The sequence below is a fragment of the Coptis chinensis genome, chromosome 6, assembly GCF_015680905.1.
Source record: "Coptis chinensis isolate HL-2020 chromosome 6, ASM1568090v1, whole genome shotgun sequence".
Lineage (NCBI taxonomy): Eukaryota > Viridiplantae > Streptophyta > Magnoliopsida > Ranunculales > Ranunculaceae > Coptis > Coptis chinensis.
The window spans coordinates 82951462-82963749 of NC_141461.1; the positions used below are offsets into that span (position 1 = coordinate 82951462).

At 32.6% G+C, this 12288-nt stretch overlaps 2 protein-coding genes across 2 annotated transcripts; one reads left to right on the forward strand and one right to left on the reverse strand.

Annotated features, from left to right (window-relative positions):
* Positions 1-274: 274 nt before the first annotated feature.
* Positions 275-10518, reverse strand: LOC147494876 (sm-like protein LSM36B). Its single transcript, XM_086569358.1, has 3 exons — positions 10343-10518; positions 777-890; positions 275-655 (listed from the first exon to the last, which is right to left on the reverse strand). Exons 1-3 carry the CDS (start codon positions 10455-10457, stop codon positions 609-611), a joined length of 276 nt encoding a protein of 91 aa, XP_086425484.1. The 5' UTR covers positions 10458-10518; the 3' UTR covers positions 275-608.
* A 632-nt stretch (positions 10519-11150) lies between these two features.
* Positions 11151-12008, forward strand: LOC147494877 (F-box/kelch-repeat protein At3g23880-like). Its single transcript, XM_086568271.1, has one exon. It carries the CDS (start codon positions 11151-11153, stop codon positions 12006-12008), a length of 858 nt encoding a protein of 285 aa, XP_086424397.1.
* The last annotated feature ends 280 nt before the right edge of the window (positions 12009-12288 follow it).

Sequence of the window (12288 nt, forward strand, 5' to 3'; positions counted from 1 at the left end):
GCCATCTCAGAACTCTTCATTGTTTAGTAAGATAAGAACAGAAAAGAAAATTTGTGCTCGCATCTAGTTTGCCCAGAACCAATCTTTATGTGCTGAAGATGGCAGTCAGCTCAGCCTTATCCGACTGACTACTTGTACCATTTAGCTGCCAGTGGTGTGACCGTGTGTGACAGCTTCAAACATTTTCCTTTAACTCGATCTAAGTAGCATAAGTTCACCAAAGACATTCTTGCGAGCTCATATTAGTAGCACTTGCCAAGTTCAAAACAAAGGATCATTGCCAATATCCCCCAGAACCTATGTACCAAGCAAATTGCATTAGACTAGAGTAATCCACCATCAAGCTCTTAAAAACTGTGAGTGCAGCCGTTTAAGTTTCAATCACTTAGGAAACCATTCTAGATGAGGTTTTCAAAAATACAGTCAGAATCATTCTGAACCTCAACTCTACCAGATTCAAAAGTCGTTTGCTGTTGACTAAAATAGTAAATTTTAGTAAACAACTGATCCATTTCTAGAAAACACGACCTCCACATGTTAGTGCCACATATTCCAGGACTGTCTCAGCAACTTTAAAACGTTTCACCATGTACTTCCCTTAAGAACCTCTACGATCCTTCAGGCAATGTCCTCTTCGATGTACTGATATACAGAACTGCACCCACATAGAGAAACAAGATCCTCAATTCCTTGTTATAAGCTTGCAGAAAAAAGTAAATGGAAGCAAGATAAAAACTATAACACTAAGATATAAAGGAAATAACACTTCAAGTTACCATTGTTTCCTCGAATGAAAGCATCACCATATTTGTTTTTCAGCTGACCATTGACATATTCTTCAGTTTGCTCCATTGCTATATTCATATAACCATCCAAACAAGCTAATATACCTGCAGAATCAACAAAGAAGAATTTTTAATTGCTCATTGACTACAAACAGCACAAAACAATCAGATCAGATGTGGTTGTATCTCCACATAAACCTCATGCGAAACCATGACATCCTTACAGCAGAAAACAATGTGACTGATTCCAAGGTCAAGTGGGCACATCTAACAATGTAGAAGTAATTTATTCTATTGATTGGGTAACAAGGTAGTAGCAAATCTCAACCCATATGATTCCTCGCATAAGAAAAATCTCCAATATGCATTATTTTTTGTTTGTTTTATGTAATATATGTTTCCTAGGGAAAAAATGGGAAAACGTTATTCAGGAGAATCAATCTATCAATTCAAAATTTTCCCCACCCGATTAGGCCAATTTGCTAGTCACTTCCCAAGTTCGAATTAAACTGTTGAGAACATGCTAGAAGGGTATAAGTTAAAACATATCTAAGGCTGATGATGTGCCCCAGAAAGCGGGTATTCAAAGAGAAAAAACTCATACCTGCGCAGAGATAGAGTGCATGATAATAAAATGAAACAACAAAAAACATGATAGAAACTCAAATAATGATTTTGCACAAAATTTTCAGCTTTGTCCAGTCAAAAAATCTAGATAGAAAAGAGCTCTCACACAAAACGAAGGCACTCATTTCCCCAGTATTATCTAAGTTACAGGACTGGGCCAAAGGGAGTATCTAAAGCTCAGCTGAAGTCCATCATCATATTAAGCAACAATGGTTATACTATATGGTAGGCAGTAGCTGCAACTGAATCGTGAGGAGCCTTCACAGAAAGTGTTTGTTTACCAATATCATAATGAATATAACAAAGGGTATGAGGAGGGTTCGAACCCAGACCAACACCACTAATAGCAGTAGTAGTATCTCGGATGTCACCCATAGTAAAAGAAAATAGAGATACCAATAACAACCAACAAAAATTCTCTAACAATGAAAGGAGTAAAATATACAGAAAATAACAAAATATAGAGATTTGGCCGAGACAACAAAACAGTAACCGCTCACAAAGGATTCAGGGGAAAAAATTAAAAAAAATAAAAAAACCCAAAAACTACTGAGAAAAACACCGAGCAGCAAAAGAAAATATCCAAGAAAATACCACACTGAGAGATGAATAAATCCCTAAAACAAAACTTGCGGTTTTCCTAAACTTCAATCAAACCAGCACAATAATAGATCCTGAAAGAAGGGAAAACAGGCTGGTTATCGGAAAAAAAAAAGAAAGAAGGGAAAACAGGAAGAAGAGAAACGAGTTAGTGATGAACTTGGTACTCACCAAGTTAATTACCAATCCCTTTATCTTCTTCCTCTTTTCTTTTCTTTTCTTTTCTAGATCCATTATTGTGCTAGCTTGATTGGATTTTGCACAAAATTTTCAGCTTTGTCCAGTCAAAAAATCTAGATAGAAAAGAGCTCTCACGCAAAACGAAGGCACTCATTTCCCCGGTATTATCTAAGTTACAGGATTGGGCCAAAGGGAGTATCTAAAGCTCAGCTGAAGTCCATCATCATATTAAGCAACAATGGTTATACTACATGGTAGGTAGTAGCTGCAACTGAATCATGAGGAGCCTTCAAAGAAAGTGTTTGTTTACCAATATCATAATGAATATAACAAAGGGTCTGAGGAGGGTTCGAACCCAGACCAACACGACTAATAGCAGTAGAAGTAGTATCTTGGATGTCACTCATAGTAAAAGAAAATAGAGATACCAATAACAACCAACAAAAATTCTCTAACAATGAAAGGAGCAAAATATACATAAAATAACAAAAATACAGAGATTTGGCCGAGAAAGCAAAACAGCGACTGTTCACAAAGGATTCAGGGGGGGGAAATCAAAAAAATTAAAAAATCCAAAAACTAGTGAGAAAAACACCCAACAGCAAAAGAAAATATCCAAATATGGAAGCCAAATCGGCAAATACCACACTGAGTGATGAATAAATCCCTAAAACAAAATTTGCGGTTTTCCTAAACTTCAATCCTAGGAAGCACGGATACGGATACGCGACATGGATACGACACGACACGGATACGCGGACATGGCATTTTTCAAAAATATAGGATACGGATACGTCATGGATACGTTTGAATAATATATATATAAATATTATATAATTGAGCATTTTTCACCAAATTCAAATTAAAATGGCAATTCTACTTCATAAAATGACCAATTCAAACACATTAAGCAGCAACTTTGTATAAGTGTATAACACTGCAAGCAAATGCCAACAAAAAAGTTCAAAACAATACAATGGATTTGTCAATCAAGTTGTCCAACTTCAACTATGTCATCTTCTACATCTTAATTCACTTCATCTTTATTCTCTTGCATCTCTTCTTATCTTTGATTTTATTTCACTTGTTTTTTTTTTTTTTTGAAGTTCCAAATTTTTTTTGTGAGATTACTATTCCCGCATATCCCCCGCGTATCGGAAATTAAAAATTAATTAAAAATCGGATACTCCAAATCGTATATCCCATTACGTATTCGAGGCGATCGGGCGATTCGTTGTTGATATTATCGCATTACCTGGATACTTCACCAATACAGAAGTATCCGTGCTTCATAGCTTCAATCAAACCAGTACAATAATAGATCCTGAAAGAAGAGAAAACATGCTGGTTATCAAAAAAAAAAAGAGAAGGGAACACAGGAAAAAGAGAAATGAGTTAGTGATGAACTTGGTACTCACCAAGTTAATTACCAAACCCTTTATCTTCTTCCTCTTTTCTTTTCTAGATCCATTATTGTGCTAGTTTGATTGGATTTTAGCTTTTCGAGTTTAAACACCAATTGAATCTGCTCCTATATTAAACATTATCTGCTCCTAATTTCATCAAGGTTGTTCCACTCAACTCAAGCGTATGGTGAGGACATATTGGTTAGGTGACCATAACTAAAGAAAAGGTGTTGGCCTTTTTATTTCAATTAAGGTGTCTCCAACTCTCAGCTTTTTTATGTCCTATGCACATATTTCTAGGTTGGAGATGGTACAATACTTAACATGAGAGGTCTTTCTCATTTCACTTGATTCTAAGCATAGTTGTTAACCCGCGTATCGTTTTTCATCTCTCTCTCTCTCCTTTTTGTGACATTATCCTTAGAAAACAACCAAAATGTATTGTACAACGCATACCACATATTGTGTATGATATTGAAAATAACAGTTCTAGCCACCTGAAAGGCAAAAAAGTCTATAATAACTAGCTAAAATGTTGTAAATAGTGTTAGAAAACCGAAAATAAGTTAAGGGCAGAATTTTCACTTTAATGTGTCGGGTTCGGGCTATATGTGTGTGATAAGTTAGTAGAGCTTAGCCAAATTCCTGAACACGTTTTTGGGTTTCCTATTTGTTTTTGGAAACCACTTTAGCTTCCTAATAATAGGAGGTTTCTAATTCCATTTTAGAAATCAAAACCGCCTTTTGCATTCTATATAATGTGATTTTCGTCTAGATCTAATACATTTTTTTGAGACCTAAGCCTATCTTCTTCTTCAAGCCTTAATTGTCATAGAGAGTTATACATGTTGTTCTAGAGAGTAGGCTAGTAGAGTGCATCTTAGATTACTGTTGTCATTGAATCTGTGAGAATGAACGTTTAAGGAGCTTTTTTCACCTATAGAGGGACAAAATCTTCTCTTAAAAACAATGTTCATACACACCTTGACAATTTGTTCTTCATCTATCATTTAGTTCTTTTCGGTTTCTACCCTTTTTTTCACAACAGTCTTAAAAGAAGAGTTATACTTGTTGTTATAGAGAGTATGACAATAGGCTATTGTTGTAAATAGGGTTAGAAAACCGAAAAGAAGTTAAGGACAATGAATAACATATTGTCAAGGCATGTATGAACATTGACCTTAAGAGAATATTTCGCCCCCTCTGTAGGTGCAAAAGGCTTCTTAGACGTCTTCTTTTACAGGATTCAATGACATCATTAGTCTAAGTTGCACTCCAGTAGCCTACTCTCTAGAACAACAAATATAACTCTCTCTGGTGGCTAGAGCTTGAAGAAGAAGATAGATTTAGGTCTCAGAAAAAAGTGTTGTAAACCTGGATGAAAATAATATATAAATATATAGTACAAGAGTGGGTTTTGGTTTTCTAAAAAGAAATGAGAAACCTTGTGTTACTAGGAAGCCATAGCAATTTCCAAAAGAAAATAGGAAACTCATAAACATGTTCAACATGCAATAAACAGTTTAGGAAATTTAGCTAAGCCCTACTAACTTATCACACACATATAGCCCAAGCCCAAATCCAAACCGACTCGACTCGGCTCAGTGCGGCTTTTGAGTGGGCCTCCACCCGAAGCCCAAAAGTATCTTTATCTTTAGATGTATATTATAGTTGTACCCTCTTGGCTCTATTTTTTGAGCATTCACAGAGTCTCCAATATTTATAAAACTCTTTGGCTAATTACGAAAAAGTAAGAGATTAATATGAAAAAAAATTAGACAATTGGAGCACTCACATAAACTCCAGTTTTTTCTAAACTCTATTATTAATTACGGAAAAAATATGATATAAAGAAGGAAACAATCTCATCTAGCGTTTCACAGATTCTCCAACTTTTCCTAAACACTAGCTAATTACGAAAAAAAAATAGGAGACAAAAAAACTAAATTGCTAAAAACAATAAGTTCTAACAAAAACAATTTTCCTAAAACTCTTATGCCACAAAGAATAGTTTCTCACCATTGTTTTCAACCTGATCTTAGGTGATCTAGAAATTTAACATAACAAAGTTTCTTTCTAGAAAAATGCAATGAAATAACGAAGGAAAATATGAATTGAGTTACGTGAACATTTACTTTCTACATTTGTTAACCTCACATATGACTGGGACAAAAGAGGAAAAATAAAAGTAAACTAATCATAAAATAGGTAACAGTGTACACCCAAAACTAAGCGGACAACAAATAAAATTGTATTGTATGTACTATATGTCTATATGGGCCTAAACAAATAAAGTTGGATAGATTTAATGCACCATCCACTTTGGGATTTAGACATTTAGTCATCGCTAAGGATTTCAAAAAACACAGTAATTACGACATATTCCAATTAAATTTATAAATTTATAAATTTTTTTCAACACTATAATGTAATTTCCAATTTTATAATATACCAAACCAAAACAAATTACAGTGGAAAATTAAATTTATACAAAAAATAACATCACAAAACATATAATAGAAAATTTTGCATTTATTCTAAAGCAAGCTCACATATATATAAAAAAATAATGGCAAACCAATAATGACAAATATTTTAAAATATATATAATACTACATGAAACTAAGCTCGAAGAACAATTAATGGAAAACCGAAAACTAGTTGCAAATGCATCGAACTAACCTCAAATAATATTTAATGGAAAATCGAAAACTTGATGCAAATGCAAACATTAAACTAATCTTAAAAAGTAATTAATGAAAAATCGGACTATGGATACAACTGCATTAAACTAACATCAAAGAATAATTAACGTGAAATCAAAACTTGGATGCAAATACATCGAATTAACATAAAAAAATAATTGTTGGGAAATCGAAGACTGGTTGGAAATACATTGAACTAACCCTCAATGATTAAATTAATGGGGAATCAGAAACTGGATGCAACTGCATTGAACTAACATCAAAGAATAATTAACTATAAACTGGAAACATGATGCAAATGCATAGAACTAATCTTAAATAATAATTAATGGAAAATCGAAAATCGGATGCAACTGCATTGAACTAATCTCAAAAAATAAACTGGATGCAAATGCATTGAACTAACCTCAAGAAATAATTAACGGAAAATCGAAAATTGGATGCAAATTCATTGAACTAACCTCAAACAACAATTAACGAGAATGCATTACAATAATCTAAAAAAATAATTAACGGAAAATCAAAAATTGGATGCAAATACATTAAACTGACCTCGAAGAACAATTAATATGAAATTGGAAATTGGATGTAAATGCATTGAACTAACCGCATTGAACTAACCTCAAAAAATAAATAACGGGAAATCGGAAACTAGATGCAACTACATTGAACTAACATCAAAAAATAAATAATGGAATTGAAAATCAGAAACTGGATGCAAATGCATTGAACTAACCTTAAAACATAGTTGTGTTATATGTTATAGACTTGTGGGAATGTCTCAATAAATACAATTTTGCATTTAAAATAGTGTTATCTTATCTCTTTTCGTATGATTGGGAACGCCTTGCTATTCAAGTAGCTTCAATTAACTTCGCCTTATTAGTCAATTTCACAAAACTTCAATCAAACTTATATTATTAAACAACAAAATAAAATTGAAGAGTTTTATCAAGGGTGAGTTTTTTTTTTAATGGATAGTGGGGTTTTTACGTTATAAGAAATTTGGATGAGTGATCCATGTAATATTCATATATAATAGTTTTGCATATATAGTTGAAAATATTTTTCAAAATAATTAATATAACATCACACGTTCGTAGATAATCTTTGAAGATCCCACATAGTGAGTCATGTATAATTTAAAGAATAATTAACAGGAAATCGGGAATTGGATAATTTTTTATGATCCCACATAGTAAATGAAACATAATTTATTTTTATGTCCTGTTTGAAGTTGGTATTACACACCATATTGGATAATTAAAAAAAATCAAAAACGTAATGGATTCAAATACATTGAACTAAGCTCAAAGAATAATTAATGGAAAATCGAAAATTTTATGCAAATACAATAAACTATACTCAAAAAGTAATTAACTAAAAATCAGAAACTGAATGTAACTGCATTAAACTAACGTCAGAGAATAACTAACGAGAAATTATAAATTAGATGCAAATCCTTGAAAAATATTTAACGGGAAATTGAAAACAGTATGCAAATACATCAAACAAACTTCAAATAATAATTAACGGAAAATCGGAAACTGGATGCAAATGCATTGAACTAATCTCAAAAAATAATTAACAGAAAATCAAAAACCGAATGCAACTGCGTTGAACTAATCTCATAGAATAATTGGCGGGAAATCAGAAATTAGATGCAAATGTATTGAAATAACCTCAAAGAATAGTTAACGAAAAATCAAAAACCGGATGTAATTGCATCGAACTAACCTCAAAGCATAAATAATAAAAAAAACTTGATGCAGATATATTGAACTAACCTCAAAGAGTTATTAACAAAAAGTCAGAAACTGTATGCAAATACAATGAACTAATCTTAAAGACTAATTAGCGAAACATCAAAAATTAATGCAACTGCACTGAACTAATCTCAATGAATAATTAACGGGAATTCATAAATTTGATGCAACTACATTGAACTAACCTCAAAAAATAATTAACGAGAAATCGAAAACTTGATGCAAATGCATTGAACTAACCTCAAAAAACAATTAACTAGAAATCGAAAATTGGATGCAACTACATTGAGCTAACCTCAAAGAATAATTAACGAAAAATCAGAAACTGGATGCAACTACATTAAACTAAAATTATATATTAACTAATGGTAAATCAGAAATTAGATGCAATATCTTGAAGAATATTTAACGGAAAATCAGAAACTTGATACAAATACATTAAAATAACTTCAAAGAATAGTTAACAAGAAATCAGAAATCGGATATAGCTGGTCGAACTAACTTCAAAACATAAATAACCATAAATTTGAAACTATATGCAAATGCATTGAACATCGAACTAACCTCTAAAAACAATTAACTGAAAATCAGAAACTGAATGTAGATGTATTGAACTAATCTGAATAAGTAATTAACGAGAAATTGGGACCTGGATGGAAATGCAATGAACTAATCTCAAAAACTAATTAACGAAATATCGAAAACTGGATGCAACTGTACTAAATTAACCTTAATGAATAACTAACGAAAATTCATAAACTTGATGCAACTGCATTGAACTAACCTCAAAGAATAATTAACAGAAAATCGGAAACTTGATACAACTGTATTGAACTAACCTCAAAAAATAATTAATGGAAAATCGGAAACTAGATACAATAACTATGTTGAACTAACCTCAATGAATAATTAATAGAAAATCAGAAACTTGATGCAAATGTATTGAACTAACTTCGAAACATAGTTGCATTATTTGTAGGGGGAATATAATGTTTCGACAAGTATAGTTTTGCATTTTAAATTGTGTTTATCATAATTCTTTTATTATGATTGAGAGCATCTTGCTATTCAAGTAGTTTCAATATCATCTTTGCCACATTGAGCATTCTCATCAAACTTCAATTATTAAACCTAACAACTAAAAGAAGTCAATAAGTTTTATCAAGGTTTGGTTTTTCTTTTTATTGAAGTGGTGCAAAAAATTTGAATGAGTGATTAATATAATTTTCATATATATCTCATAACTCTGCATAATTGCTAATATATTTTAGAATAATTTAATATAATAGTACATGTTCGTAGGACGGGTTCGAAAACTAGTATATATATAATAGCAATCCCTTTTGGAGCTCTATAAGAGTGTCCACGTCAAATTTTACTCACGGGAGATCAGGAGAGAAAAAGAGAAAATTACGACCAAAAGTACTTCTCTTTTACTAACGAAAAATCAGAATACAAAAATGGAAGATTACCAATTTATTTCTCAAAAGAAAAAAAAAAACTTTACGAGTAAGTACTTCCATGGCCGATTCTCTCCTCATTACCTTAACATAAACTCAAAAACTTTCATAGCTTCTCTTTCTTCAACCTCAACTTCAGTCCTCATTTTCCGTTTCAGCCCAGGTGTACTGCCATCGATCAATTTTTTCATTCTTTAAGTCAGGTATTTTATCAATATCATATCTTCAATAGTCTTGGTTTTATATTCTATCATATACTAATATTGTGTTCTACGACATGAATGTTATTCTCCTCCTAAGAAAAATCTAACAAACATCATATTCTCATATCTATTGACTATATTTTCGATTCCTGAATTGGCCTGAGCCATATTGACAATTTTGTTTTAAAAAAAAAAGGTTTTCTTACAGTAAATTAAATTTCAGTAACTATGTTTCAGAAAAATTTTGATTGAGGCTCTAAATTTTGTAAATTGAGTAGCAACTATAAAATGAATCATCCCAACCATGTTACTCAGTTTCAAGGTAATTGATCATGATCACACTTGAGTAAGTTTGATTTAATAACATCTTAGTAAGAAATAGGATATAGCTTAATTTATTTCAATACTTAGATGACGTGATTAGCAGGCGAGCTTCTTTTATTGTCTAAATTATTCTCTTAAACATTTGAGATCATTAAGAAAGTTCTTCTTCTTTCTCACCCAGGAGGCATTGAGTATAATCTCAATTACCGCTGTTTTGTACTAAAACTAATTCCAAATATAATTGCACTAAAAATAAAGATATTCATAAAAAAAAAAAAAAAAAAACCTCTATAATCGACCCCTGAATTGAGCTTAACAACAACGGGCCGGCCACGAATCGACTTGAGAAAATCAGCAGGTGTCTTTGTAGCCCCCAATCCCTTCTCACCTCCTCCACTCATATTATTTTAATATGGCTAAATCGGTAAAACCCTAATTTTGGACTTTCTTTCCCTGGAAAAAAAACCTAGTTATATATTCCGATAATTCCTTTTTTTGGCTTTTCCGAAAGATTTCCACGTGGAAAAAAAGTAAGCAAATGGTTATATATTCCGATAATTTATTTTACCTTTTTGGCTTTCCTATTTATTTATTCTTTAAAAGATATATGCCAAAAATAAATGTGTTTGGTTTTTGGAAAAAAAATAGTTTTTCATCCAAAAACACTTTTTGGCCCCAAAAACTTGTTTTATGATAATTAGGTAAAACTTGTTTTTAAGTTAAAAAACTATTTTTTTCAGAAGGAAACACTTTTTGAGCTAAAAGCAAATGAATGAACAAATGGTGACTGGTGTGGTGAGGGACCTCCCATTTATTTTACATCATACACTACTTGTTCACTAGTACGTACTGCATATTTGGCCACTTGATCTGCCCTCCAAAGTTTTCGCTAATACAAGTATACAACTACAATTTGAACTCTACGTCTAAGCGTCTAACGTTAGTAGAAATTCTTATTTCGGTAACAAACGTGCACCAAGTATTAAGGTCATGCAAAGTTGCAAACACGTTGACTACGCCCACTAATTAATCACCGGCTGCTGCATGCGTTTTCTTCCTTCACCTCGTTCTTCTTTTCAGCAACAAATTAAGTAATGGCAAACATGTGTGATATGCCTGAACAAGTACTTTTCAGTATACTTTTTCGTCTACCAGTGAGGTCTCTTTTGCGAGCTAAGTCAGTTTGCAAGTCGTGGTACTGTCTCATTGTAAGTTTTGATTTTATCACCCAACACCTTAACTTTCATCGTTCAACAACAACTATCAAGGATAACAATGATCGTCTCATTGTTATTAAAATCGTTCTATCTGCTTTTCGTTGTAGTAAAGAATTTTCCTTACTATCTGGTGACAAATTTGACTCTATCAGAGATTTTGATTTACCATATATTTTAAAGAAGGATCGTTGCCCATCTATCATTGCTTCTTGTAACGGTTTAATTTCTCTATATCATCGACTTGGATTATCTACGTACGTTTCTTTGTGGAATCCTGCAACAAAACAATTCAGACTTATCCCCAGTTCTCCGTCGGCTACTGCCCTTCTAAGAAAACACAGCAAAAAGGTGGTTTATGTCTCTCTTGGATTTGGTTTTGATGCTAAAAACAGTGACTACAAGGTGATGAGATTAATTTTTATGGAGGGAAACTGTCTCCTAGTCGAGTTATACAGCTTAAGTACCGATTCTTGGAGAACTATTGACGTTGTTTTGCCCCATGGGATTGTTTTGGCTCGTACTTTTTTCAATTCATCTAGTAAAGCACTGTACAAGAACGAAATTTTTTGTTGGTTAGGAACTGGTAACTTGATAGAAAAAGGTACTCAAATTATGATACTTTCATTTGACTTTAGCAACGAGGCTTTTGGATCTATGGAATTACCTGTAGTATCAAGTCTAGTGATGGAGACAAGGATTTGGCTATTTAAGGGAAAACATTGCTTGCATTCATAGGGATAGTTTGACATCGGAGACAGTAAAATATCGTTACTTTGAAATATGGATGATGAATGAATTCGGCGTCAAAGAGCCTTGGATTAAGCTATATACAATTGGATCCTTTTTACTACCAATTCATCAGATAGGGTGTTTTCGAAGAATGGAGAGTTTCTCTTTACAAGCGCAAGGGGTGCAAATAATAAGGGGTACTTGTGCAGTAAATCCAGTACTCATGTGGAAGACTGCAAAGTAGACCCTAGTTTGAACCCAAGCGAAAGGGGTGCGTGCAACTAGC

Excerpts from the sequence above, each read along its gene's own strand:
- LOC147494876 (XM_086569358.1), bottom strand. The coding sequence starts at position 10,457 with ATGAGTGGAGGAGGTGAGAAGGGATTGGGGGCTACAAAGACACCTGCT. Across the intron at positions 891-10,342 it reads TTCAGGGGTCGATTATAGAG|GTATATTAGCTTGTTTGGAT; the intron begins GTTTTTTTTTTT and ends TTGATTCTGCAG. Across the intron at positions 656-776 it reads TTTCATTCGAGGAAACAATG|TTCTGTATATCAGTACATCG; the intron begins GTAACTTGAAGT and ends ATGTGGGTGCAG.
- LOC147494877 (XM_086568271.1), top strand. The coding sequence starts at position 11,151 with ATGGCAAACATGTGTGATATGCCTGAACAAGTACTTTTCAGTATACTT.